The 27,522-nt window shown below is 35.6% G+C and overlaps 2 protein-coding genes across 3 annotated transcripts in view; one reads left to right on the forward strand and one right to left on the reverse strand.

The window, feature by feature from the left end:
• Positions 1-17,262, forward strand: GPR89B (G protein-coupled receptor 89B). Of its 2 annotated transcripts, XM_032219535.1 has the most exons (14): positions 1-178; positions 3,830-3,889; positions 4,563-4,666; positions 5,521-5,627; positions 5,736-5,837; positions 8,134-8,254; positions 8,612-8,692; positions 9,373-9,482; positions 11,727-11,815; positions 12,295-12,387; positions 12,675-12,770; positions 13,565-13,654; positions 16,550-16,615; positions 16,716-17,262. In XM_032219535.1, exons 1-14 carry the CDS (start codon positions 137-139, stop codon positions 16,920-16,922), a joined length of 1,368 nt encoding a protein of 455 aa, XP_032075426.1. In that variant the 5' UTR covers positions 1-136; the 3' UTR covers positions 16,923-17,262. The 2 variants fall into 2 exon arrangements, with proteins under 2 accessions (XP_032075426.1, XP_032075427.1); XM_032219536.1 differs by lacking the exons at positions 16,550-16,615; positions 16,716-17,262 and adding an exon at positions 16,070-16,175.
• Positions 17,028-27,522, reverse strand: part of PDZK1 (PDZ domain containing 1) — a 16,781-nt gene continuing 6,286 nt past the window's right edge. Inside the window, exons 5-9 of the mRNA XM_032219532.1 lie at positions 26,751-26,946; positions 26,129-26,325; positions 22,439-22,624; positions 20,427-20,729; positions 17,028-20,060 (exon numbers count right to left, since the gene is read on the reverse strand). Of these exons, the coding sequence (XP_032075423.1) occupies positions 20,022-20,060; positions 20,427-20,729; positions 22,439-22,624; positions 26,129-26,325; positions 26,751-26,946 (921 nt within the window). The 3' untranslated portion in view covers positions 17,028-20,021. The remainder of the gene's footprint in view (positions 20,061-20,426; positions 20,730-22,438; positions 22,625-26,128; positions 26,326-26,750; positions 26,947-27,522) is intronic.

The raw sequence follows: 27,522 nt of genomic DNA on the forward strand, positions 1-27,522 counted from the left end.
GCTGAGCCTCACCGAGGAAAGGAGTGAAGGGGGCGGAGCGGAGCCTCCGTTCTGCAGGAAAGCCACGAGCTCGGCTGAGGGGCGAGTTGGGGAAGAGCCATCCCGCCCCCCCCCCGCCCTCGGAGGGGTTTGCACCATGAGTTTCTTGATCGATTCCAGCATTATGGTCATCTCCCAGGTACCGGGCTTCTCCGTCCAGCCTCAGGCTAAGCTGAGGCGCGCAGCAGCAAAAGGCGGGAGAAGCCGGGCAGGAGGGACAGCTCTGCTTCCGTATAGAGGGGAAAAGCCCGGCCTTGCATGGGACAACCGGGAGTGGGATGACCAGTTTGGTTGCTTCCCTCTTCCTCCCTAGGCGAGCACGGCCCCTGTTTAAGTCCGGGCCTTAATCGCGGGGCGTGGGGAAAGTTCGGCTCTTCCTTTAGAAATCATTTTCTTTTAGAGGAGTTACCGCGCGTCAGAGGATTCAGGTGAATTAATAACCTGCCTGGAATTTCTGCCTGACTGGGGTTGCACCTGCGAATGGGGCCACGTAAAATGCGCGGAGGCCTGGAATCCTCTTAACTGGCTGGATTAGTGTGACGTGGTGAACCGTGATTAAGTGAGCCATGGGTGTACTCAATTTTGAGCGATGGCTGTGGAGATTCTCAGTCATCCAGGCCATGGTTGTTCCAGAGGTGCTTACCACACAGATAAACCTCCAGGTAGCCTCAGTGATTCTCTAAAAGGATGCAAATGACCAGCTGTCTGCAAGGAGTAGAAATCCTTCCATCCTGCACCATCCAGTCGGAGCTGAAGACGCTCCTTGGATGAGAAGTGAAAGGTCTTCAAGGAAAAACAAAGTCCAGTTGCCTCTTGGCAAAAAAGCACCCTTGGGTCAATTTAGAAGGGTTGGTTACAGGACATCTTAAGCCATTATTAACTGTAAAATCTGGGCTCACGAGTGATTATGTGCCCTCAAATCGTTTTGGACTCCTAGCAACCACATAATTTTTTCTCTGAGATCATCTATGCCTAGGCAAGCCTTTATCAAGTCTTCCAATGGTGCACTCATCACTAGTGTCACCAAGTCCACGCACCTAGGTGCTTGTCATCCTCTTCTCCGTCCTATCTTTTCAAACATTTATGCCTTTTCTAGAAAATTAGAATGTTAGTAACTCAAGTAGGATAATTTGAGCCTGGTTGTACATGCCTATTGGCTAAGACATAGTTTAATGCATTGCGCAAGCAAGTTAAGTAGCAAACTATCCCATTTAATCCAGTTTGCTTTAATAAAAGTGATCTTTGGAAGAGATGCTTGATATGCTTGTAATTTATCTGCTGCCCATAAAAAGTGAAAGCGGTTGAGCGACTGAACTTTCACTTTTGATAAAGGAAATAATCCAAGACCCCTGTTGAAGCAGGATTTTTGAAAGTTTACAGAATAATCAAAAGTATTTTCTCTCTATAAGCTCTTCAAATATGTATTCATAGACAACATTTTCTAAATTACATACATAAATAAAAACCTTGCAAACCAAGATTTGCAAACCTTGGTTCAGCCTAAAACTTCTATACATAACCACATCCGGTTTATTGTAAAAAATGTGTTATAAATGCAGGGGCAGCAAAATATGTTTAAATGTTATTTGTAGGAATGGTTTAAGAGAGTGGCCCCCAATCTTTTGGGCACCAGGGTTCAGATCCATGCAGAGAGGTTTTTCGGTGAACTGGAGGGGTGTGGTTTTGTATGCTGTCTTTATCTGGCAGATAAGGCTTTGCTTGTTTGTGCGGCCTAGTGCCTGTTCATGGACTGGCAGTTGGGGACCCCTGGTTTAAGACAAACATGTAGCAGAACATTGGTTAGTAACCCCCCCACCCCCCAGCATTCTGTGTAATAGTTATTGAGATGAGATATTCTGTATCAAAGGTGAGCAGTTTGTTCATTCTTGGATTTGAAGGGCTGCCTTCCAAGAACTCTATTACGCATATATCATTTAATATAAATTTCAATTAAATTAATAAATATAGTTTAATAAATTATGCACAATCCTAATACATTTACATTTAGATCTGTTGAAATATTAACAATTAGAATTGAGTAGCAGCAATTCTTAGAGATCTTTATGAATTACATACAAATATTAATACAAGTGTTAATACCACTTTATAATGCCTTGGTAAGGCCACACTTGGAATACTGCATTCAGTTTTGGCCGCCATGATGTAGAAAAGATGTGGAGACTCTAGAAAGAGTCTCAAATTAATCAATGGAACAGCTTGCCTCCAGAAGTTGTGAATGCCCCAACGCTGGAAGTCTTTGGATAGCCATTTGTCTGAAACGGTATAGGGTTTCCTGCCTAGCAGGGGTTGGACTAGAAGACTTCCAAGGTCCCTTCCAACTCTGCTATTGTATTATATTAAATTTTAGTAGGAACAGGATGGGATCGTGTGCTCTACACTGATGCAATTTAAGTCTGTGAAACTGTTTAGACATTTATCTCTCTCCCAAGGAGTCAGTATTAAACTTTACACTGATATCTTTCTTCAATAATTTTAAGATCATGAAACTCAAGATTTTGAATTCTTCAGAACAATAAAGGTGATCATATGATATGATAAAGGAAAAAAAAATCCCAAATACTGATTCTGTAAGATTTTGGGATAGCTAGATTTAAATGTCTTTCAAGGTCTGCTGGGATGAAGAAACAAAAGTAAAAGAATGATTAATTCTCCATTTTAGAAAATATGCAAGATATCTCCCATTTTTTGAGGAAAAAATCTGCATCCTAAGATCTCATTTCTTTAATAAATAAAAATATATGGATAACATTACATGGGGGGGGCACAGCCATCAGAATTTCAGAAGAGGTTTGTAAATGCTCCCAGGAATGTTCATCATAACTGAACAGTCACTAAGAAGCTAATTGTAAATCAAGGATTACCTATATACTTAGCACTTAATATCTCTCTGCATGGTGCATTTTTAAAATTAAATGATTAAATTTAATATTCTCCAGGACATACAGAATGTAGCATTGTTGTAAAAAATCCAGCATCCATACTAGAATTGGAAATAGTTTCAAGAACCAAGATGGCTTTATGCAACTTTACTTTTTATAAATGCTATGCAAATAACAATGAGATATGAACCTTGTGTGAAATTTTGTTGTATTTTATATTTTTTATTTTGTTTGTTAAATATTTTTCATGACCCAGAGATATATTTATGCAGTCTCCACAAAACACTTAACTTTCCTCAGGTTCAGAATGGGCTTTTAAATAGCTACAAAATGTAGCTACATTTTGATACAATGATTGTTTTAGTATGCTTGTGGCTAAAGCAGTGTTTTTCAACCTTTTTTGTGCAAAGGCACACTTTTTTCATGAAAAAAATCACGAGGCACACCACCATTAGAAAATGTTAAAAAAATTTAACTCTGTGCCTATATTGACTATATATAAAGTGTTTTTCCCACGGCACACCTTACACTATGTCACGGCACACTAGTGTGCCGCGGCACAGTGGTTAAAAAACACTGGGCTAAAGCAAATAATTCATTTATCTAACAAATACACACACACACACACACACACACAAAAACATGTTTCAGTTTATCAGGTTATCTTACCTTCATAACAACAAAAACAGCATCTTTCATACATTAGCTAATATGCTTTGAGATTTCCACATTTTGGAAATAGCATTCTAGCCATTACCTATTAGAAACATACAAAACTGATGGCAGAAAAAGACCGAGTTCTCTGTCCACTGTTTATTTGCTTTTTTGTTTTCTTTTTAATTTATATTTTATTTTTATAAAGTATATATTCCTATTATTTGCTTCTGCAGGTGCTGTTTTTTGGATTTGGATGGTTGTTCTTCATGCGCCGACTCTTCAAAGACTATGAGGTGAGAAATTTAAATTATAAATTAATAGCAGCTATCTGGGCAACATAGACATTAAAAGCCAATAGTGACAACAACAGTTAAACCATTCAAATCAATAGTAAAAACAATGGGTTTTATTATAAGTTGGAATTTTTATGACTGGAAAAATAAATTCCATCTTACCATAAAAATAACATTAGCTGGAAGAGCCCAAATACCTAGGGGAACAGTTAGATTTTGTGCCATGCACAAGGCTAACAGCAACTGGACTATTACATGCCTTGTAAGAATGCATAAACTCTGCACTTGCCCAGAAGTAGACATTTAATAGAACAAGGCATTTGAGAATTGTTAAAAAATTAAAATAGATACGTTTAAGATCTTTAAAAATTCTGAATTTCATATGAATTCATTTCATATGAATTTCATTCATATGAAAACAGTCATCAAGAGAAATTAATGCTAAAGAAATAAGTCTAAATCTTTTTTTCTTTTTGAACATTAAAATGTTCATATTGGGAATATAAATACATTATTAGTGCAGATTTTATCTCAGCAAATACATGCTTAGATATATCAGCCTGTATATAATTAATTTTAGGATAGTCTGATCTTTTATTTTTGTTATTAATTTCCATTACCTCCATAATAATTACATTAAAATTACATTACATTTATGTTTGCTTTATTACAGGTTCGGCAGTATGTTGTACAGGTTGTCTTCTCTGTAACCTTTGCTTTTTCATGCACCATGTTTGAACTTATCATTTTTGAGATTCTAGGCATCCTAAGCAGCAGGTAAGATGACACTAACATCCAGTGCATAACATAGCACTGAGATTTTAGTATAATTGATAGATTTGCTTGTTTATTTGTAGCTTCATGACCGTTTAATGTTTTCGTAGCTTTAAAACACAAGTGAGTATATACAATATTAATGTACAGTTGGGTGTTAAAAAAGGTAGAAAAATGATGGCTAGGCTGTTTTTTAATTTGTTTCTTTTTAAAAATATTTGCTGTTAAATACTGGCAACATTCCTAATGGCAAAGACACATTAAAGAAATTGCCACAAATGCTATAATATAAGTTATTGGTTTTCTGATCTAAAATTACTAAGCTTTCCAAGCAGCAAATGCCAAAATATATATGGTCCCCAAATGCACATAATTCTATTTGTATTTCAGTTCAGTGAAGACATATTATTCTCAATAATTTATGTATTATTTACTAAGGTATCTTTGCTTGTTAATGAGCACTTGCCCTCTGAAGTGCATTGATGAAAATCTTTACATGCTTTTTTGAGTTTAAAGCTTAAAATGCATGCTTTTAGACAAATAACATATATCCAAAAATGTGTCTTCTCCTGAAATTGCACTAAAGGAAAACTATATAACTTTGATTTTTTTAAAAGTTGACTGATAGAAAAGAGATCAAATATAACTGTAGCAATAATTTACAGAATTTTGACAAGAACATTTAATGAATAACTTTGTTTACAGTCTACTACTGTGCATATTTCTAAAACTATATTTGATTATATCTGTAAATCTTTCAGATTATTTTATGCAGATACTATATGAAAATAGACAAAAAATAAAGCTAGAATTATTTTGTGATGATGATTAGTGATCAGTCCTTCTATTACTTTCAGCTCTCGGTATTTCCATTGGAAATTAAATCTTTGCGTGATTTTGCTTGTACTGGTATTCATGGTCCCCTTTTATATTGGTTACTTTGTTGTGAGCAACATTCGATTGTGTAAGTATCATGAATCTTGAAAATAAAAATTACACCGGCACTATAATGTTTAAATAATATGTTTCAATGCAATTAACATAAAATCTTAATTTTTTGTATCACTTTCAGTACACAGACAAAGACTTCTTTTTGCCTGTGTTGTCTGGCTAATATTTATGTATTTCTTCTGGAAATTGGGAGATCCATTTCCTATCCTTAGTCCAAAACATGGTAAGTTTTATTATTTCATTAACTTTAAATGCACATCTGACTTTAAATCTGTGCTGTTATAGATGGAAACTTCAGATGCTTTCTCTGTTGCTGTGACTGCCTTTTCAAACAGTATATATCCTAAAATTGATGGTCCTGACCCTGTTAGTTTTCCATAAGGCTTTGAAACTCTGACTCTCTTCCAATCATTGGGCTATGGTTGGATAAGAGCTTGGATAAGCTCTTCTTGCAAGGTACACAGTGGCTCAGGTGATTGAAATGATGGACAGGAGGTTAGCAAGCTGGTGTTCAAGATCCAAGAGCTCCTGTGGGGCATGGTTAAGCTCTCGTCCTTCATTCCAGCTCCTACTGGGAATATGAAAGGAGCCCTCAACTGGGCGTGAGCTCCCGAAGCAGAATTTAAAATTTAAGTGTTTTAGTAGCACAGAACAAGCAAGATTGAGATTAAAATATTATCAGTACTGGGACCAACTCAGGTATTCAAAGAATTACAATTCAAAATTACATCATATAACTAGACATGTTTGCTACACTGTTACACCCAAATTGTAGATTCATACAACTTGCAAATTTCATATTTTGCCCAGAAGATAAGACTGCATATTCTTTGCTTGAGAATGAGGATTTTATCTCAAGTAAATCTGTTTTTGAAGCATAGACAGTGGCATTGAATCTATATAAATAATATCTTTGCTCCAAGTAACCTGCAGACGTCACTGTTCCCTTGCTTGGATGATGAATTCTGTAGCCGATCTTATGAACTACTTCTGAACAAATGATTTAGAACAGAATTAGATTTGTCTTCCCAGATTTAAGGACTCTGACTTCGAATGCCTTGACTTTATACATTATGAATACTTGAACTCCTAGCAAAGCAGGGGATCCTGTATCCAAATATGTTTATAAATGTGTTTCTTTATCTTTTCTTTGATTATCTACTGAATATATTTAGCAAATCCATGAAAAAAGGAATGAATTGAAGAATAGTTTCAATGATTCTTATTCATATAGACTCATTTTATTATTTAGAATTGAGGCGAACATAAAAGAGTATAATGGTAGTTATGTTCCCCATAATAACATATTATTCTTTCATTTCAAAATAGCATATATTTTTTTCTTATAGCCAAATAATTATGGGGTTATTTTATTTTGGAGTGCAAATTTAAATAGGAATAGTCTGATAGGCTATCTGAGCTTTTTTCCACACTACAACTGTACACTGATAATGTAGTTAACTGTATATAGCTATATAAAAATGTCACATGGAATCTGTAAAAAGGATTAAATACAGACATTGTGGAGTTAGTTTCACTTTCATATATGCCAATTGCCATTTGAGGTAACAAAGTTATCAATAAGCTTTACTCAGACTCAGTGAGATGTGCTACAATGAACTGAACTATATTGCTTTTTGCCAGTTTTCAAGTGCGGCTTACAAGGTATTATGTCTCTTTCACTGATAATAAGATTAGAAGCCACAACAACCTGATTCTTTATATGCTTTCATTCAGTTTACTATGTATTTTAGTTTGGCATAAAACAAAAAGAAGCATTGTTTTTTTTTTTTTGGAAAAGGTTTTTTACTTTTTAGTCTCATATACACATTTACAAGTATACATTCTCATAGTTATTATTCTTATCACATTTTAATACTTTTAAACATTCATTTTTCCATATAAAAAATAAAATATATGATTGGGATTGCTTTGCTTACCATTCCATACACCTATTTTGTTTTGCCACTACTCTACTTTCCTTTTCTCCCTCCCTTCCTTCTCCACTTTCTTCTTTCCTCCTCTCCTTTCCCTTTCCTTCTTCCTCTTCCTCTCCCCTACTCCTCTCTACTTCTTCCCCTTTATATTCTCTCTCCTCCTCTTCCTATCCCTCCCAATCTTCCTCTATTTTCCTCTTTCTTCTTTCCCTCTCCTTTCCTCTCTTCTCCTCTTAAAAAGAAGCATTGTTAACTAGGGAAAGTTAAACACTATTTGTGAGTACTTCTTTTTAGTTGAAGAAGCTTTTCACTTAATTCAGAATAAAATTCCAAGATTATGACAGCTATATTAAAAGTTATGGTTCATTTTTTCCTAATTATTACTTTTTGGAGGGCAAAGTAGTCTGTTAAATACATACATGTTTTGCCCCATTGCAAGCACACTTGAGAATTCTTAGGAAGGATTGTCTAAATAATTAAAACAAAATGGTGTAGATAGACTATGGTAGTGAGATTCTGCTTTTCTGTTGTTTTAAGTAAATGTAATGATGAAATTAACCTTGTGGTATTTTTTTTAATCAGGAATTTTATCCATAGAACAACTCATCAGTAGGGTGGGAGTGATTGGGGTGACCCTCATGGCCTTGCTCTCTGGCTTTGGTGCAGTGAATTGTCCATATACCTATATGTCTTATTTTCTCAGGTAATCTTCTTTCATCAAAAGAGATTCAAAGTAGTTTTAAAATCTGTCTGTCTCTCTCTCTTTTCCCTTTATGTCTGTCTGTCTGTCTCTATGTCTATCATCTATCATGTCATTTTAATCTTTATTCTTGTTGATCTATTCTTCTGCTTTCAGGCCAGATTTCTCCATAATTGTCCCTATCTTCTTTACCTCAATAATACAGGTTCTAGATTTAAATATATGATTGTTTTGCATCATCATCAATTTGCAGTTTTGTTATAGTCCAGTTAGTGGAGAAGAATCAGAGAATAGCTAGAATTGCAAAAAGACTGTTTTAGAAATCATAGGAATAATTCTATATGTATATATCTATTACAGGAATGTCACAGATGCTGATATTCTATCTCTAGAACGTCGACTCCTCCAGACAATGGACATGATCATCAGCAAAAAGAAAAGGTAAGTTAAAGATATTAGAGCATATTAAACAAGAAATTATTTGCTATTGAACAATAATTTATATAGAAGATAGCGATTCAAGCAGGATGAAATTTGAGTGAAATACAGATCCAAATTTTATCTCAATTTGTGTACTTGGTATACTTATCTGGGACTAATATTATGTTTAGAATTTAAAATTAATGTAAGATTTATAATATAGTATTAAACCTCAGTTAAACTGTGTTACTTAATATAATACATTTTTAAGAACAATATGGATCTTCTCTGGACTAATACTTTAAAAAGTTTCAACCCTCTTCATTACCAGCTAGCAAGGTTAAAGGTTAGATCTAATTTAAGAATAATTCATTAGAATATCCCTGATTTAAATGAATCATTTCCAGTAATGAGCATGTAGATGTAATTCATAGAATTTAATGTAGTTTATTATTAATTGGAAACACATTTTACTTTGACATAATAGCATGAGCAGTCGCATAGTTCTATACCAAATGGAAATCATAATACCTGTTTGATTTCTTTCTGAATGGAATTCTGAATGTTCCTTTAAATTTTGAATGCTAGATTTTATGAAACATAAAAATGCAAATATTTAAAGATTAGCTTAGTTCTATTATGTAATTTTACTCTAGTTGATATTTCATGATTTTACATTCCTAACTTTGTCTCCCAAACAGGATAGCAATGGTTCACAGAAACATGTTCCAGAGAGGGGAAGTACACAACAAAACCACTGGTTTCTGGGGAATTATAAAAAGTGTCACAACATCTTCACCAGGCAGTGAAAGTATCCTTTACTTGCAGAAGGAGACTCAAAAGTCAGCTTGCTTCCTTTTACAATTAAAAAAAATAGAGTGTTTTATTAATGGACTGTAGTACGTAAATGACCTTATTTTCAGCTTTTGGAGATCATATACTTGAAGAGAACTATATCAATCCAAATTTGTAAGCGTTAAGCACTGACAGCTAATCTGCTAGGACACTTTCATGGCCACTTGGACATTAAGTAATAATTTATATAACTGACAGCATGCAAAAATAGAAAGTCAATTAATCCCACAAAAGGGATTTACAATCCAGTTTAGAAATTCTTATGGGCCTTTCCCTGCAGTCACGTGACTGCATTTAGGATGCTCAGTAATTGGCCCATATTTAGGTTCATTTGGAGTGCACTGTAGTCATGTGACTGCCATTTAACTGTTTAGCTGAAAAACTGGCATTTACTTCCGGTTTCCAGGCAAAAATAGCCCATTGTGAACAGTGGTTTCATTTAACCACTTTGTATGCTTAACATCTGGAGCAAAAGTCATAAAAGTGGTTCTGGTCACACGGTGATTGGGAATTTTCTGTTTCCTAATGAAAGGCATAAGGTACTAATAAAGTTGCCATAGATTTTTTTAAAAATTAGATGTTTAAATAATAACATCCCCCATAGTCATTCTTCCTGTGTCATTTGGGAACTTCAAATTAAAGCCAATGTATAAAATGCCTGGGGATAAAATATCTGCTGCAATATGAATACCATGTGGACTTCCCTAGGAAGGTACTGCAGAGTGGTACTTAATAACTAAGAAAGAACTTTTATTTTCTTTATAGTCACTTGTAGCCAGCTGTTTAACTTTATTGTTCAAAAGAAATAATGCAAATCAAGCAGATATGTATATATAGAAAGAGACTTTCTTTTAAACATTCTTATTTCAACATGAGCTGTGATGGAGCAGTAGTTAGAATACAGCACTGCAAGCTACGGTACTTCTGCTGACTGCCAGCTGTCTGCAGTTTGGCAGTTGGAGTTTCACTGGCTCAAGGTTGACTCAGCCTTCCATCCTTCTGAGGTTGGTAAAATGAGGATCCAGGTTGTTGGCGGCAATATGTTGATTCTGGAAACCGCTTAGAGACGGCTGTGAAGAACTGAAGCGGTGTATAAGTCTAAGTGCTATTGCTAAATTGCTATTTCAGGACATTAAATGGCTGCCATACTTTAAATAATAGCCTGAAATTAACTATCTGCTATATTGTTCACGTGATTTCTTTAATTTAGTAATGTGGCAATTATTTTGGATACATTTCAATTTACTGGTCTTCATCCAGGCAAAAAATAAAAATGTTATTTTAGTATCCGTTCTCTGGATAATCTTTTCTGGTTATTTCAGGTATGCATTAAATAAAATCAGGGATTGAATGAAACCCCTACTTATTTTTGTAGTAATTATTCCCTTACAATGTTTTCTGGCAACAGCCTATCAAATAGGAACATAATCACTATATAATAAAACTCCTATTCAAAAGCTTATTCCATAAGGATACCATAGTCAATTGTTTCAAAAGGTAATTAGAAAGCCAGGAAATCAGCAAGATTGCATTGTCCCGTTTCCTATTGCTCAGGAAAGATCATTCTGTAGCATGATTGAGGTAAGATCTGACCCAATTTGGATGCTTACTCAAATTGAAATGGATCTAGAAAATCATCTGCGTTTCAAAGTATCTGGATTAAGTCTGCAAATAAGTACTTTCTATCCCAAAAGAGATGTTAAAAAAATGATCTGTAATTAGTCCTGTAGTCTTAGAATATTTTATAGTATTCAATTACACCCTTTGTTCTATTCCTGCAGATGGAAATAATGAATAACCTCCAATTGAATAGTTATTGTACAGACATTTAAACAAACCTTTTAAACACTGCGTTGCTTCAATTTTAAAAATTGCATAAATTCAAATATTTCAAATATTATTTTATATTTATTATGTGCTAAAGAAAAAAATAAAAATTGAAATATATTTTCCTGTGTTTATTAATTTGTTCTTCATCACAATGGATACACTAATATTTTTTGTACAGGCAAGATTTGATAGATTTATACAGTATAAAATGCTTTTGCCCCCCCCCCCCCTTTTAACTTTAAAAAATCTTAAAAGATATAGTATTGTTTTTCTATTGATTTTGGGTTTGGGGAATAAAACCTTTCACTTGAAAAAGAAATATGTTTTTCAAAATTATTTATGATTTTGAGCTTGACTATCTTGGTTTAAGATTTGACACTCATCCAGCAAGAAATTGATGCTTTAGAAGAACTTAGTCGGCAACTTTTCTTGGAAACAGTTGATTTGCATGCTACCAAGGTGCAAACTAAGGGCATTGTTCCCAAGTCTGATGGGTGGGTAACTGGGATTGATATATGAGGGAAAATGTGAAAAAAAAACTGGAAAATACAGATTAAATGAGCCCAGAGAAATGTTATGATTTTATGATTACTGGTCTATTTTTTTTAATGTCAAAAGCTTGTACAACTTTTTTAAAAAAGATTGTTTATTAAAAAATCCTCATGAATGCTTGCATATTGAAACTTTCCAGAAATAGATATCATGTTTTGTGACTCAAAAGGCAGGCCTAGAACACCAGAAATTTGGTTTTGTTCACATATTCTGTAATTTTGGTTCATTTATCTTAGACAAATGTTGATTTTGCAATTCGATAGATTCATTATCTATTAAGAAGCTAAACTATCTGTAGAAATGATCTGTACTGAATTTAAAACCATATGCTAGTTTAAAATAATAAATCTAAATATTTTCTCTCTCTGAAAAAAATCTATTTGCAGGAAAGAATAGAATATTCTAAAACATTCCAAGGGAAATATTTCAACTTTCTGGGTTATTTTTTCTCCATTTACTGTGTCTGGAAAACTTTTATGGTATGTAAGGCTGCTGTTCGTACAATCAGTTATAATTTGTAGGGTGACAAAATATGTGCTTAATAAAAAAAATGCTTTCTAACTCCCCTTCCTCCCTTTTTAAAAGTGTTTTGTTGATTATAAATACAATCACATTTTAAGCAAGAATGGAGTTTTTTTTCTCATACAGAAACATCTATAAAAGATAAATGTGTATATCTTACAATATACACATTTAGTATATTGTGTATATGTGTATTTTGTTTTAGTGAAAATATCTCTTATATTTCTCTTTTTCATCTCTTCAGGCAACAATCAATATTGTATTTGACCGAGTTGGAAAGACAGATCCAGTAACGAGAGGAATTGAGATTACTGTGAATTATTTGGGGATACAGTTTGATGTAAGAGCTCTTTTAGATTGTAATCCTACCCACTAATCCCCATCATTCTTAATTTCTGTTTTATAGAGAGCTTGGTAATGTAATACTAAACTTTTGTTGAAAGTATAGTCTTGGGTAATTTATTTGTCTATAGCTGCTGCTAAAATTATATTGTGAGAAGACAATGATTTATTCATCTTTCTGTATAATTCTTGAAAGCCATTTCTATTGGAACTTATGTTTTGAAGACAGTTAAAGATTCTAGAGTACTTGGAAGATTCTAAGTTGTAAGAGACAGTTCTAATCAGCTCAGCATTAATTCTGCACTGTTTCTGTATACCGTGCTAACAGTTATTTTTTTCTGAAAGTATTCTTCCTGATACAGGAAGTCCTTGTTTAACACCCACAGTTTGGATGGCACCTTGGTCGCTAAGTGAAGCTGTGACTGTGCTTATAGTCTTATTTGCTTTACAGACCAGTAAAGGTTGGAAATTGAGGTCTGGTTACAATAGGGATGTCAAACTTAGGTCAGGGCAGCGTCATGCGACGTATCGGGACTTTTCCCCCCTTTGCAAAACCTGGCATGTATGTGGCCAGAATGTGATGCATCTAGCCCGTGGGCTGGGAGTTTGACAGCCTTGGTTTACAAGTTACCTTTTCATCACCATGGTTATTAAACAAGGACTATTTGTACTCTTCAAAAGGTTCTGTGCACATAAATAGCAACTGAAGTTAAATAGCCTTTCATGTCCTACGTGGTCAGTGTAATTATCTGTATCTGAGAGTTTAACCATTTCCTGTCTTTATTACTACAGGTAAAATTCTGGTCCCAGCATATTTCATTTATTCTTGTTGGAATAATTATTGTCACCTCTATCAGGGGCTTATTAATAACACTCACAAAGGTAAGCCCAAGTGCAATCTTAGTATATGAACTGTGTTGAAGTAAAGAAGAGAGCATATTAATATATCTCTTAAAAGTGTTATGACTAAATTGTAAACTTCAAAAATATGGAATCACTGCAGGAAGTAGCAACTTTAAATTGAGTTTGTTTTAATATTGTTATCCTGAGAGGTTCCTAACTTTTGGTCTACAGTCTTATAGAGATGTGCAGTATTAAGACCCAAATTACTTCAGATATGGGCAGATGTGTTTTCTGCATCACTTTACAGTTTTTAAGGCCAGAGGTGGGGAACAAAGTTTCCCTCTATAAGGGGTGTCAAACTTGATTCCATTGAGGGCCACATCAGCGTTGTATTTGACCTTCTGGGGGGTCATGGAGGGCATGGCCAGGGTGGATATGGCCAGCTCGATGGCACTCATGTTGGGGGCACCTGTGAGCACTCTGCCAGCGGAAATGGGCTCCTGAGCTCCATTTTCGGCTGTGATGGCCTCCTGCAACCCTCTGCCAGCAAAAACGGAGCTCCATTTTCACAGGCAGAAGCACCATGGGCTGATCCTTTGCTGTTTCCAGGGCGGCCCTACGGGCCAGATCTAAACACCCCACAGGCTGAATCCAGCCCCAAGGCCTTGAGTTTGACACCCCTGACTGATATGATTCTAATATATGATTGCTTAATAAGTCACAATAAAACATTGATCTTAATTTTATTAAGAAGTGAAAGAAATTAAATTACGACTTTCATTTAGATAAGTTTTAACCATACAAGGCTGCTATAAAGGTGCTTTTTATATACATAATAGTTCTGTTATATAATGATAATCATGCTCTTAGTGAAATGCTGCTGTTTTTTTGCACACTAGAAAACATCTCAAGGAGAATGGCCAATCTTGCCACATCAGCAATTTGCTTAGTTGCACATTGCTCAAGTGCCACTATTTATAGTTGAATTACATGAAATGTTATAATTATTACTTATACAATCCCCTTTGTCCCTGGGCTATGCCATTTGTGTTGGATTTGCAAAAATGTAGATTGCTATTTTTGTAATCATGATAGCATTTTTCATCTAAATTCTGCAGTTGCTTGGGTGTTAACCTAAGTGTTCACTTAAATGCATGTCTGAAGATTATCAGGACTGCTTGCATGTAGGACAAATTATTATTATTTTTGTATAGGTGATTCTGGGTGAATGTGGAGTGGAATGTAAAGTATATTGAAACGTGTGTAATGGAAAAATAGGGGTTTTACCATACCTTACATCAGTGATGGCGAACCTATGACACGCGTGTCAGTGCTGACACGCATAGCCATTTGGGGTGACACGCACAGGATTTCATGCGATTCATCCTCGGCTCCTGCACGGCCGCCGAGGATGAAAGAATCTGTGCTGGAGGAACGGGGGGGGCGGGACGTGTGATCTCCCCCGCCCACACTCACTTACTGTATCGCCGCCGCCCCTTTCTGAGCGCAGGGGCTGCTGGTAAGGCGTGCGTGCCGTGCGCACACACGTCATCAGCGCGGTGAGGGAGGACCCGCAGGAGAGGAGCGCGGGAACAGTGCGCGCCTCTCTCCAGTCAGGCCGGCACAGAGAGTCTACTCCTGGGACTGTCGGTTACGACCGCACCACAGCAGGGAACAGCGGAGTGCCAACAGGAACTGTGAGCGCCATTAGCAGCAACTATTGGGGTGCCATGGGCTTGTAATTGCCCACAATAACTGAGATAAGTGAGGGGGAGGTTGTGTTAGCTTGTTAGGCTAGTTAACCCCTAATTGGCTATCTATAATTCTATCTGCTGTCACTGGCCCACTGATGGAGCACCCAAAAAATAAAAAACAAAGGTTAAGTAAAGGGAGTGGTAGTGGCAGTGGCCGACCCTTTCAAGAGACATGGAGCGAGATGTATGGCATTATAGAAAAAAATGGCAGATCATTTTGCGTTCTATGTACTGAAACGGTAGTAAGCAGAACGTGGAATATAAATAGACATTTTGAAACTAATCATTCCCAGCTCTTGCAAAAAGTGAGGATGAAAGGAGGGAATACATTTCCAGGAAGCTACACCTTTATAAGAGCCAATCTAACTCCATCCTTAAATTTATGAAAGGCTCTACAAATTTAAACTCTGCAAGTTTGAGCATTGCTCACTCTATAGCTCAGCATGCAAAAGCGCTTAATGAGGGAGAATTTATTAAAGAAACTCTCCTAAGATGTGCGCCAGTTCTATTTCACAATATGCAGAATAAAGATGCAATTATTAAGAGAATATCTGAGTTACCACTCAGTAGAAATATCATAAAAGACCGAATAATGAGACTGAACACAAATGTACAACAGCAATTAAAGAGAGACATAAGGAATTGTAAATATTTTTCCATCTCTCTTGATGAAACTACTGATGTCACATCGCATGCTCAGTTGGCCATTATTGGTCGATATTCTGATGGTCACAGCCCTGGTTCACGGCACCCCAAACAAGTTCAATAATATCAAGGGCAACATACGAAATCGACTGATAAACAAAGAAGTTACTAAGCAGGTATGTTAAATAATTTTTGGTTTATTAAATACAATTATTTATTGCAATTATACATTTTTGTAGTTTAAACTATAAATTGCGCAAAATTATGTTTTTGTCGAAGTGACACACAACGCGAGTTATGCTCGATTTTTTGCCGATTTTTGACACACCACGCCAAAAAGGTTGCCCATCACTGCCTTACATTGTTTCTAACAAGCAGTTCTAATGATGGTGATCATATTAATCATGACGATCTTTCATTGCTATAAATGTGACTTCTTTTTAATTTAGCTCTAAAACATTTATTAAATCATGTTTGCCATATTGTTATTGTTATCTCAGCCTATGAGCTGATTTTCTGTGTTTATCTTTCTTAGTTTTTCTATGCTATCTCAAGCAGCAAGTCTTCTAATGTTATTGTTCTGTTGCTGGCACAGATTATGGTGAGTATTTTAACCCGTTTGAGTAGCAACTTTGCTTTCTCAGCTATGTCAGCAGCGGGGAAAAATGGGAAGTCTAATGTTTCCTTTATCTTCTTTGCAGGGAATGTATTTTGTGTCTTCTGTGCTTCTGATTCGAATGAGTATGCCTTTAGAGTATCGTACTATCATCACCGAAGTTTTAGGAGAATTACAGTTTAATTTCTACCACCGATGGTTTGATGTTATATTTCTTGTCAGTGCTCTCTCCAGCATCCTGTTTCTCTATCTGGCACATAAGCAGGCTCCTGAGAAACATATGACACTCTGAATTTATTTTAATTCTACAGCCTGCAGTTATTCGCAATTATGAAATTGGCATATCACCATTTTAAGATGACTCTTCAATGATGGACACTCATTTCTTTGGTTCAAATCAGATGCTTCACTATAGACATGGACTGACAAGCAGTCTCACAAGGACAGCCTCCAGCTCCATAAAAAAGAAGAAGAAAAAAGAAAAGGGAATATTAGAGACCTCTCAAAAGTCTGAATATGATGATACCATTCTGCAATTTTTATTCAATGGAGTTGGCAAAATATTTGCTTCATTGTCTTTACCTTGAAGATAATGATTCTAAAGACTAAATAAAACAATATTTATAAAAATTCCCAATATTTTTCTTACAGTTTATAGATTTTTAAAGTTTCTTCTTTGAAGTGGAACGAAGTTTGATGAATTATTAGTTTCTGACTGAAGTGGAAAAAAAATCCCTATCTTCCTGGAACTCAAAAATAACAGGCAGTGTCTAGCACTGCTAATCACTTCCCCCCTTTCATTCCATTAAATTAGCATTCACAATGTCAGGTCTAAGCATTAAAAGTGGTCATCTTCAAAACTTAATCTGGCTCTCAGAACTCCTCCAAATGTTATTTCTTAGTTATAACTTAATGTAATACAATGGAAAACTTAACACACTTTTCGGATAGGCTCTTCTCATGCTTCTTAGAAACCAGGAACTTACCCAGTAATTCCCATGTAACTACAATTTTTCTGAAAAACCTTGTGCAAAAATGGAAGTTTAATATGTAAAATGAAGAATGTAGAGTAGTTAAATATCTTGATAATAATTTAATATAGTGGCACTGAAGAGAATCTTTCAACCTTCAGATTATCAGTAATATCTTTTGGTTTGTTGATAAGGAAATATTGCTAGGACTTGATACTGGCTTCAACATGTTTCATAAATGTGTGTTTCATAAATTGTGATCCTGAGGACTCAAGGTTTCCCCCCAGTTCCTCTTGGGTCCACAAAATTAAAATTACTTGCCAGCCTTTATTGAAAAGTAATACAATATTAAAATTCTACTGAGCAAATGTTAGAAGAAGCAGTAGCAGCAAATTGTCAAATTTAATATAAATATTGACATCCAGTTTAGTTGTAGTTGTTAAGGCACCAGGCCAGAAACTGAGTTATTACTGAGTTCTGGTCCTGCCTTAGTCATGAAAGCCAATGAGGTGACCTTGGGCCAGTGATTCTCTCACAACTTAAAAATCAAACAGTGGCAAACCACTTCCAATATCTCACCAAGTAAATTTAAGAGACTTGTCCTGGCAGTTGTCAGGAATCAACTGACAGGAAGATATCAATATCCAATAAATACAAAAACATATAAACAAAAGTGAATATAGAGTCCCACATAAATTTTTCAAAATGGGAAAGGGTCATGAGGAAAACAAAGTTTGTGAAACACTGATCTATATTGTTGGCATTACAAGGCTCAAAAAAGCTTTGTGGAATTGGGAACTCAGTAACATTTTTTATCCTTTAAGTAGATGAGAAAAAGGAATGAAAGGAATATGCTGAAAGAGTAATAATGAAAAACCAAGCAAGACTGTGAACATACATCTTAACCATAGGAAAAATCTTGATTTTTTTTTTTAAAAAAAAATTTACTTTGAAAGAGCCTCTTGTCTTCATTATCCTTTCACAAAAAAGACAACTCTGAATGTTACACTCAAATTCATAACAAAAGCCTATATAGCATTGGTTGGTTCTTGGCTTCTTTTATAGGACTATTCTGTTACTACAGCAGGAAATGCATAAGAGGGCAACATTACTGGAAGGAAAGAATTTCTAATTCTAATTTTTACCTTTAATTTGAGGTGGAGGGAGCTGGGGATGAGAGGGAAATTGTGCTCCTGAAGTTTGATAATTTGCTACTAAAATTCAATGCTCCAGTCTTGTGATACTAAGGGGCAGGATTGGCATCCCTTGCATTAAATAACTTAGAGCAGTCTGCTCATGGGTGGAACAAGTGAATGCAATTGGAATACTGTGCTCTGACATGTTAGTTGGTAAGTCAGAAGTTGTATGTGAAAGACAAACTGATTATTTATTTGCCATCTTTATTATTTGTATAACTAAAGGGGGAGAACAGTATTCCCCCCCCTATTTTCATTCGCAGGATTTTAAATGAGATAAAATGAAACAATTTATTTTTAAACTCGGTATCTATCAGAAACTAGACCAAATAAAGTAGCTATCGTAGTATTCTTTGGTTTCTTTGCAGAACCTAATGCTTAGCCAAGAGACCTAAAGTTAATTCTGCACTTAATTAAAATTGGATGTACAGTGGAACCTCAGGTCATGAATGCTTCTGACCACAATCAAATCAGGTGCCGACCAAAAAAATTAGCTAAATGTTTCACACTGTTCACGAACACATCCTCCGGTGGCGATCAGTTAGAACTGCAGCGATTTCCCCTTCCATGCCTTTCGTGTGTGCATGCGCATGCGCAGTCAGTCTTGCTTCCGATCACAACCAAATTGGGTGCTGACCAAAGTCCTGGAATAGATTATAGGTGTGACTGGAGGTTCCATTGTAGTTGACAAAAATAATCACAGAATAAATTCAATATATCTTAGTTTTAATTGACATAAGTCTTCTTTCATATAATTGAATTCTCATTGTGATTTCATTTAGCATGATCGTAGTTTCTGGGGGAAAAAAACCTCCGGTTGCAGAGATTTTACTCATGTTCAAATTAACGTGGGGAAAAAAAACTTGGTTTACACCATCTATTTGTATATCCAAATCACATCTCTGCCTCCATTTTAAACACCTGCACACTGAGGAATGAAGGACAAGAACACAGTATCATGTACTGACTTAGTACTGTACTCTAATACCATCTTTGGCTGAAATTAATGCTGTGATGCTTTGCATCCAGTGTTGTGTGGTGGAGTGTGCTCTGAGAACAGCTTAGCTTTATTATTTTTAGTACATTCATTTTAAAATAATTCTCAGTGTGACTTGGTTTTAAGTAAGTATTATAGGATTACAGTTATTTTTTTTTTGGCAGTATTGGCACATTTGCTTCAGAATAGCAGGTACAATATGGAAAAAGACTTGGATTCTGCTATCTTCACAATTCAGTGTCTTCTTCAGAGGAAGATGAGCTGGCCTAATGAAAGAAAGCAATAACTCTTGTTAGAAAGACTGCAAATAGATTTATAGCACCGTTAAGGGGAATCAGTTACAGTATATCATAAACTTCATAGATTTATAGATTGAGCTGTGAGATGAATTGATGATCTGATTATGAATGCTTAAAATTTTATAATAAAAATCTTTTAAAAACCAAATCTAGCTGGTTAATTACAAATGTTTAGTCATTCTGTGATTTAAGCACAGCTTGAGCAAAGGTCAGCTTAGCTCTCTAAGCCAATTCTTTAAGATAGATAATTCAATCATTTGCAGTGTTATCATTGGTTTGATAACCAGATGCCACAGATTCTTGTGAGATTTTTCTGAAGTTAATGAAACTCACCCTTTCTTGTGGTTCTGCCAGTTCATTTTTTGGCTCTGTTGCTTGTATCTCTGCATAAGCAGGAGGCTCACCCTGGTCACCATTTAATGGGTCAGCCATTGAGGCTGTAACAGCCTTATTCTGGGAGCAGAAGTGCTGATAAGCCTTTTCTTCACACACCAATAGTGTTAGGCTGTTACCACTGTCTTGGATTCTTGCTACTACATCTTCATACTCTTCATTCTCTACATTGGTACCATTCACTTCTATCACAATGTCATCATCTTGCAGCCCAGCTATATTGGCAGGTCCATCCTTTTTTACCTGCAATTAGATTGTCTGAAATTACTGTAGTAGAAGCTGCTGTTCTGCTTGATTGAGAGCAGCAGGCAGTCCGTGGTAAGTGGCGTACATACAAATACAAATTAACTTTTTATTCAAGTGTCTGAGGGCTAGTTGTAGCCAGGTGGATAAAGACATGACTATTTGGGGAGGGGGACGTGCATAGAGAGTGCCTGCAAGATGACAGTGTGGTGTTACAATTGGAGCCCATTTGTTTTGTGCAAAAATGGTATGTGGTCAGTTGCAATGCCTTGACTTCCATTTCACAGATTCAGAGCCATTGGGCTTTCTGGGTTGTGGACTACATTCCTGCTGCCATAAGAGAGGTGACAATCCTAGTCGAGGGTAAAACTCAGAAGTGGCTGCATTCTTGATCCAGCCAGAGTTTCTGGATTTATCACCTCTGACTGGAGAGGACTATTATCTTAAAGCCTCACAAATCCCACAAGGTGTGTTGCTATGTTTGGACCAGATAGGCTGGTCATCTGAGAAGACGGACAGAAGAATCTGTTATTGGCTCCTTTGGGGGCGAGTGCTACAAGTGAGCATTTAAGACTCATATTTGAATTAAGGTCTCAAATGCTTGCAGAAACTTAAGATAACTATTGTGTCCAATAATGTCCTCTCCCCAACATGAAAAAGCACCATTATGGAGAGGGGCTTGCAATTTCTAAAAAAACAAACTACACACAAACTTTATCCCTTGCTCCAGATAAATAGGGACACACCTAACCTGACTGCAGCTATATTTTTTTATTTTCTGCTCTTTAGTGAAATAGTAATGACAAGATAAGTTTGTTATCAGTACATACAAATCAATATTTTTTTTAAATGACTGCTTTTAAAGTAACAAAGTGTCTGAAAAACAAAACTCCAGTTTCCATGAATAGGGAAACATTCACTGTCTCTGTAAGTAATGGCTCTATATTATTTTCCCCATCATTTATCATAATTTATGACAAGAGATTATGAAGACAATTTACTTGGGTGAAAATCGAAAACACAAAGTTACCTCTTAAGCTACACTGAACATATCGTAACTTCAGAATTTATATCAATTCCTGTTACTTTTTCTGAAAATAATTGAGATTGAATTTTTTATACTGACTATCTCTATTTGTACACTCCTATCAATGTGGAAAATAAAATTGGTGGAAAATTTTATTACTTGGACTTTAGGAAAAAACTGCAAATATATTTATCATTTACTGTAGACTAACACTTTTTAAAAAATAATTATTAGTCTGAATCTGATTATCTGATACTATTTTATGACAATTTATTTAAAGTGCATAAAATGCTAATTCAATCAACATTAATTCAATCACATTTTAAGAATGCTTTTGCCAAAAAAAGTTAGCAGAGAAGGAATGAAATTATTTTAGATGGAATCAAAATATGAGAATAAAGGTTTATTACATTGCTTTAATATTAAACCCCAAAAGTATGTTTCCAGAATGAGCATTAACAAATTAGTATGTTTGGTTCTGGAACATATTTTACTGTGTCAGTTTCAAATTCCTTTTATTCAGCAGCTATTGTATCTTGGTAAGTCAGAGAACAAAGATATATCTCTATATTCTGCTGAGTACATTCACACTACAGGATAGAAGGCTGTGCTTTTTTTTGCCTGATCAATTGTGACTTGTTTTGTTTGCCAATGAAAAGATTCTAAGATTCTGGAGTAATACCTCTTTGATGAACACTCCAGGTATATTTTTAATGGCATTCAATTGAAAGCCGAATCCGGTGGTACTTTTTGTGAGCTTACAGAGTCTGGGCTTGTGATTTTCTTCCTCAGTATGCTTGGGTATCTTCGCAATGCTCAGACGTGGCTCCAGTCTTGCTTGGTAGTAGAGACAAGGAGATATTTTAGCCTTAACCAAGAACAAAGAAACATGAATTGAAACATAATGAATATGAGCTGGAGCATGATGATGCACAATTCTTCATGTTGTGGAACAGCAGAGGAGACGCAGATGCCATGGATGTCTCCTGTCCATCAGCTCTTTACAGTTTTTCACAATCCAGAAGGAAGGAGGTTTAAATTGCTGGAGGCAGCTAAGTTGTAAGAAAGGATAGTTTGGTGACAGATTCTTGGAGTTGAGCAATGACTCCACTGTGACTCCCACTGACATATTTTGACAATCAACTGAGGGACTTTGTGTGGGTCTGGGGGAGGTGGATAATAGCATAGACAAGTTGAAGCACTTCTCCATTGTTGGAGAGAAGCTAAACAGGAAAGAGAATTACACATGGCCAAATGCTTTATGGAGTATATTTTAAATTATAAAACTTAAAAATTATCTGTCTTGGCCACCTCTGGCCTAAACATTACCCATTGTTATTTTGCCCCTTTCCACTACCACTGTGGTAACTTCTGACCCCCTTTCCTGGAGGAAATGCAGTTTGGGAGGTAATGTGCTAAGAGGCTCAGGCAGCTGCTCTAACAGAATTCAAGTTTCAGAGGGTGGTTGTGAAAAATAATGGAGTACTACGAATGCTTTCATTAGCTCCTAAGGAAAGTGGAATATACATTTAAAAGGGAATTAAATTAAAATCTGAATAGGACTAAAACAAATTCAGATGTCAGGAAAAAGACACTGGAAAGTTGAGGCATAGCCTAGACTTTTACAGGTCAGATCTGCAAAATAAGCAGAGGCAATCTCAAACTACAGTATATAATTTCTCCTGCCTATCAGTAGATCACATCGCCAATTACTCTTGTTCCTACATCCTGTGAAAATAGCAAAAATTAGAGAAAATAAAGCAAAAATAGTTCTGAAACTCTTGATTGATATGGTAATTTTGTCACTTTAAGATCCTACCCTGTTTTCCCCAAAGTAAGACCTCCCTGCATAATAAGCCCAATCGGGCTTTTGAACACATGCACTAAAATAAGCCCTCCCCACTAAATAAGTCCTCCCCGAAAATATTGCAACACAGCAGCAGCCATGAGGTGACCATACTCACCATCTCCTACACCTAAAATATAATAAGACCTCCCGGAAAATAAGGCCAAGCACTTATTTTGGGGGTCAAAAGAAAATAAGACCCTGTGTTATTTTCGGGGAAATACGGTATCATTGCTTATGTACTTATATTTCACTTTGAATCTAGGCATCTTTACTTGGAACAGCTTATACCCTATGATGACCCCTTTAAAACTCTCAAACAATAATATCTGCCTACTCCAGGTCCTTGGGAAGGACTCAATAGGTAGACAGAAATGCTAAATTCAGTCTAAATATTTGACTGACTATACAACCAACCATAATGTAGGTAGTCTTCAACTTACAGCAGTTTATTTAGTGACTATTCAAAGGTACAATGGCACTGAAAAAAGTGACATGAACATTATTTACACGTATGATTTTTGTAGCATCCCCATGCTCAAATGATCAAAATTCAAATGTTTGCCAACTGGTTCATACTTATCACTGTTGCTATGTCTTAAGTCACATGATCACCTTTTGCAACTTTTTGGAAAGCAAAATCAATGGGAAAGCCAGATTAATTAATAATCTTGTTGCTAACATAACTGTGGTGATTCACTTAACAACTGTGGCAAGAAAGGTCATAAAATGGGGCAAATTCAACTTAACAAATGTCTCAAAACAACATAAATTTTGGGCTCAATGGTGGTCATAAGTTAAGGTCTACCTGTAATATGAAAAATTAAGGCAATTATCTTGAAAGGAATCAATAATTTCAAGAGGAAGAGAGTACCATAAATAAATCTCCAACAACTCTCATTTGTTTCAATCTAAGATTGATAGAAAATTGAAAGATGCCCTTATGGCTGAAGTAGGGTTACACAATTGAGAGCAGTTTATGCAATTCCTGTTGTTGCTATCTTATCGGATTTTTCTGATTTACATCAAACCCTTTATTAAATATAAGCTATATTGTATTAAAACTGTACATGTTGTATGGCTCTAATATGACGTGATTTGTTTAGAAGTCCTCATAAACGTAATTAGGACAGAGTGGGAATAAGGTTTATAAGGACAACTGTATTTTAAATATGAATTGTATAGAAAAGTTTTAAATCAAGATAATCTCATGCAGCAAAGTGGCATGGCATTTATGCTAAACTCTTTCTCTTCAAACTCATGGAGACTGGAAATCAGATTAACTAGGAAAAAGATAACTGGCAGATAGCGATTTAATCCTTATAAATGTCATGTCCTGTATGTCTTCAGCTCCTTTAGTCCTTTTTTGCATTTGCTCCATTACAGCAAGAAATAACACCTAATCAACCAGGGCTGAGTCGTTAAGCATGTTCAGACCTGATTATTACTTGAATAAAAGATCACCTGGAAATCAGTGGAAAGTTAAGAGAACATACAATAGCAAATCATGTCCATATTGTTCCCAAGAAAATTAAATAGAGGAGAAATCAAGGTCACTTCAACATAACTTCTCTTAGGGGCCAAATAATATAAAAGAACTGATTCGTTCAGTCCCCATTCACTTGAGAATCCAAAATATAATGTGCAAACATTGTTATCAGTATCCAGAATACAAGGCAGATAGTTACCATGCCATTTAAATATTGAAATTGCCTCCTTAACAACACTCTTAATGTGATGTTTGCAAGAACTTGGAATTTACTATGTATGTAATGGATCTAATACATGCTCTTCTAGATTTTATTTAAATAAAAAGAGTCGAACATAATGCTTGATTTCCCCATGAGATTACTTAGCCTATAATTTTGCCATGACAACATATTGGGCACCCCGGAAAGCAAATATTATTTTAACAACTGGACAGCCTGAGGGCTGTTGTGTTGTCCTTTCCTCATCCTTAAAATGGAAGCAGGATTACAATGTCAAAAATTGCTGCAGTGAAATTTCAATTTTTAGCTGCAGTGAGCATCTTTTCCTTAGTAACCATATTTCAGAATCCTGGCTTTTGACCTAACTAATTCTGACTTTGTAGAAGTAGTCTGGTAGCTATGACTGCTGTTGTAAAAAAGCCTGGGAATTGAGCTTGAAATATTCCAGGGTGGGTATTCTTTTTATTATGAGAAGCAGAATTCAACTTCTGGAAAAGCATAACTAAGTGCCATGACTTCATTTGTCATGGCAAGAGAAAACAATGCAGACAAACCCGGTTCTGTAAAGCTACCAGAATTATTTTTTGGTTTTTAATGCTGAAGTGCTGCAAACAGAAGCTTGTCCTGTAACCAGAAAGGCTAGAAGAACATGTATATATAAAGATTTAAAGCTGATATTCTCAGAATGTTAGGTATACACACTTTGCATCAAGACAACCTTACAACAGCTACAGCTCTTTTCCCCTTCTAACCATGTCACAGCTCATGACATAATTTCCAAATTAACTCATTCTTGCATTGAAGCTGTGTACCTTACCATTTTATACATGGTATCAGTCTCTTCATCCACCACTAGTAAGGTTGTGTTGTCACCAGATTGTCTGATTTTCTCTACCACAGCTTCATGGTCCAGTGCTTCAATTGGTTCTCCATTGACAGCGACCAAGATATCATTGTCCCTGAGTCCTGCTTTAGCTGCAGGGCTGTCTGAATCGATGTCCTTAATGAAGTGACCTGCCCCAAAACAATTTTTTTAAAAAAATCAGAAAAGTCTAACATAGCAAAGCATAGGCCCATAGCCAATATTTAATTATGTACTTTAGTTTTCAAACTATAGTATTAAGGCAGATAATAAGCTTGACCATGGTCCTTTCATTTTGATATATGCCCTCTGTGGTGGACATTCTAATAGAAGATTATACACCAGAAAGCAGAATCCAGGCCAGGTCCATAAAACTGGAATAGGGGATTTTCCCTTCAACAATTGTTATGCAAGACTACAAAGGGAGATAACTGACTAAACGTGGAAGTAAATAATGGAGTTTTTTAAATGCAATTTCTCCTATTAATTATTATATGGCTTGGGAATTTACTATACATCTGTTAAAGAAGTAAAGTCCATACTGCATAGTTATACTATCCTGTGGCCTAATTCTTACCTTTGCCGTTTTGCTCCATTCTGAGGTAAAATCCATAACCATTATTATCTTTTTGGAGCTCAAGATTTCGGGGCTTGTGAGGTAATAATTTCAGATTGGCCTTTCCCCTTGTCAGCTGCATATTCCATCTGTAGTAATACTGGTCAGTTTCTTTATCTGACAGTAGAAATACAACCCGATTCCCAGACTTTTTTACCTAAGGACATAGACATAGAGTTTATATTTTTGCCCTGCTTGCAGGCTGAAACAGTCTCACCTACATACAACTAGTGCATAACAATATCCCTTTTTTGATGATATTTTCATTGGTGAAGCTAGAATTGTTCTGTACCATCATTATAAATCCTGCATTTCTGAAATTGATATTTACATCATTTCCTCATATTTCTCATATTTATATATTTCAGGTGTGCACAGTTTTTTTTATCTATTTTGGAACTAACCACTTAATATATCAAGTAATACTATTAGTACTCAGAATTATTATTCAACTTGGAAATAAATTTTTATAATGGAAAATACAAAGCACAGAGATAGATATGACTTGATCTAATTTGGAAGGATGAAACACAATTAGGAGAAGGTTGTACTTAACTTTAGGGACCATGTAATTCACCTTGCTTAATATGAAAGAGTTAATTCAAACACATTTTTTTCCATGCGATCTATTTGCGCATGCTGTGGCAAGATACAACTGGAACAATAATTATCTACATTCCATCAAATTACCATTCTAATTTGATCTGAGTATTTACAAGAATTGGCTGACACA

The sequence above is a fragment of the Thamnophis elegans genome, chromosome 6 (assembly GCF_009769535.1).
Source record: "Thamnophis elegans isolate rThaEle1 chromosome 6, rThaEle1.pri, whole genome shotgun sequence".
NCBI classification, from domain to species: domain Eukaryota; kingdom Metazoa; phylum Chordata; class Lepidosauria; order Squamata; family Colubridae; genus Thamnophis; species Thamnophis elegans.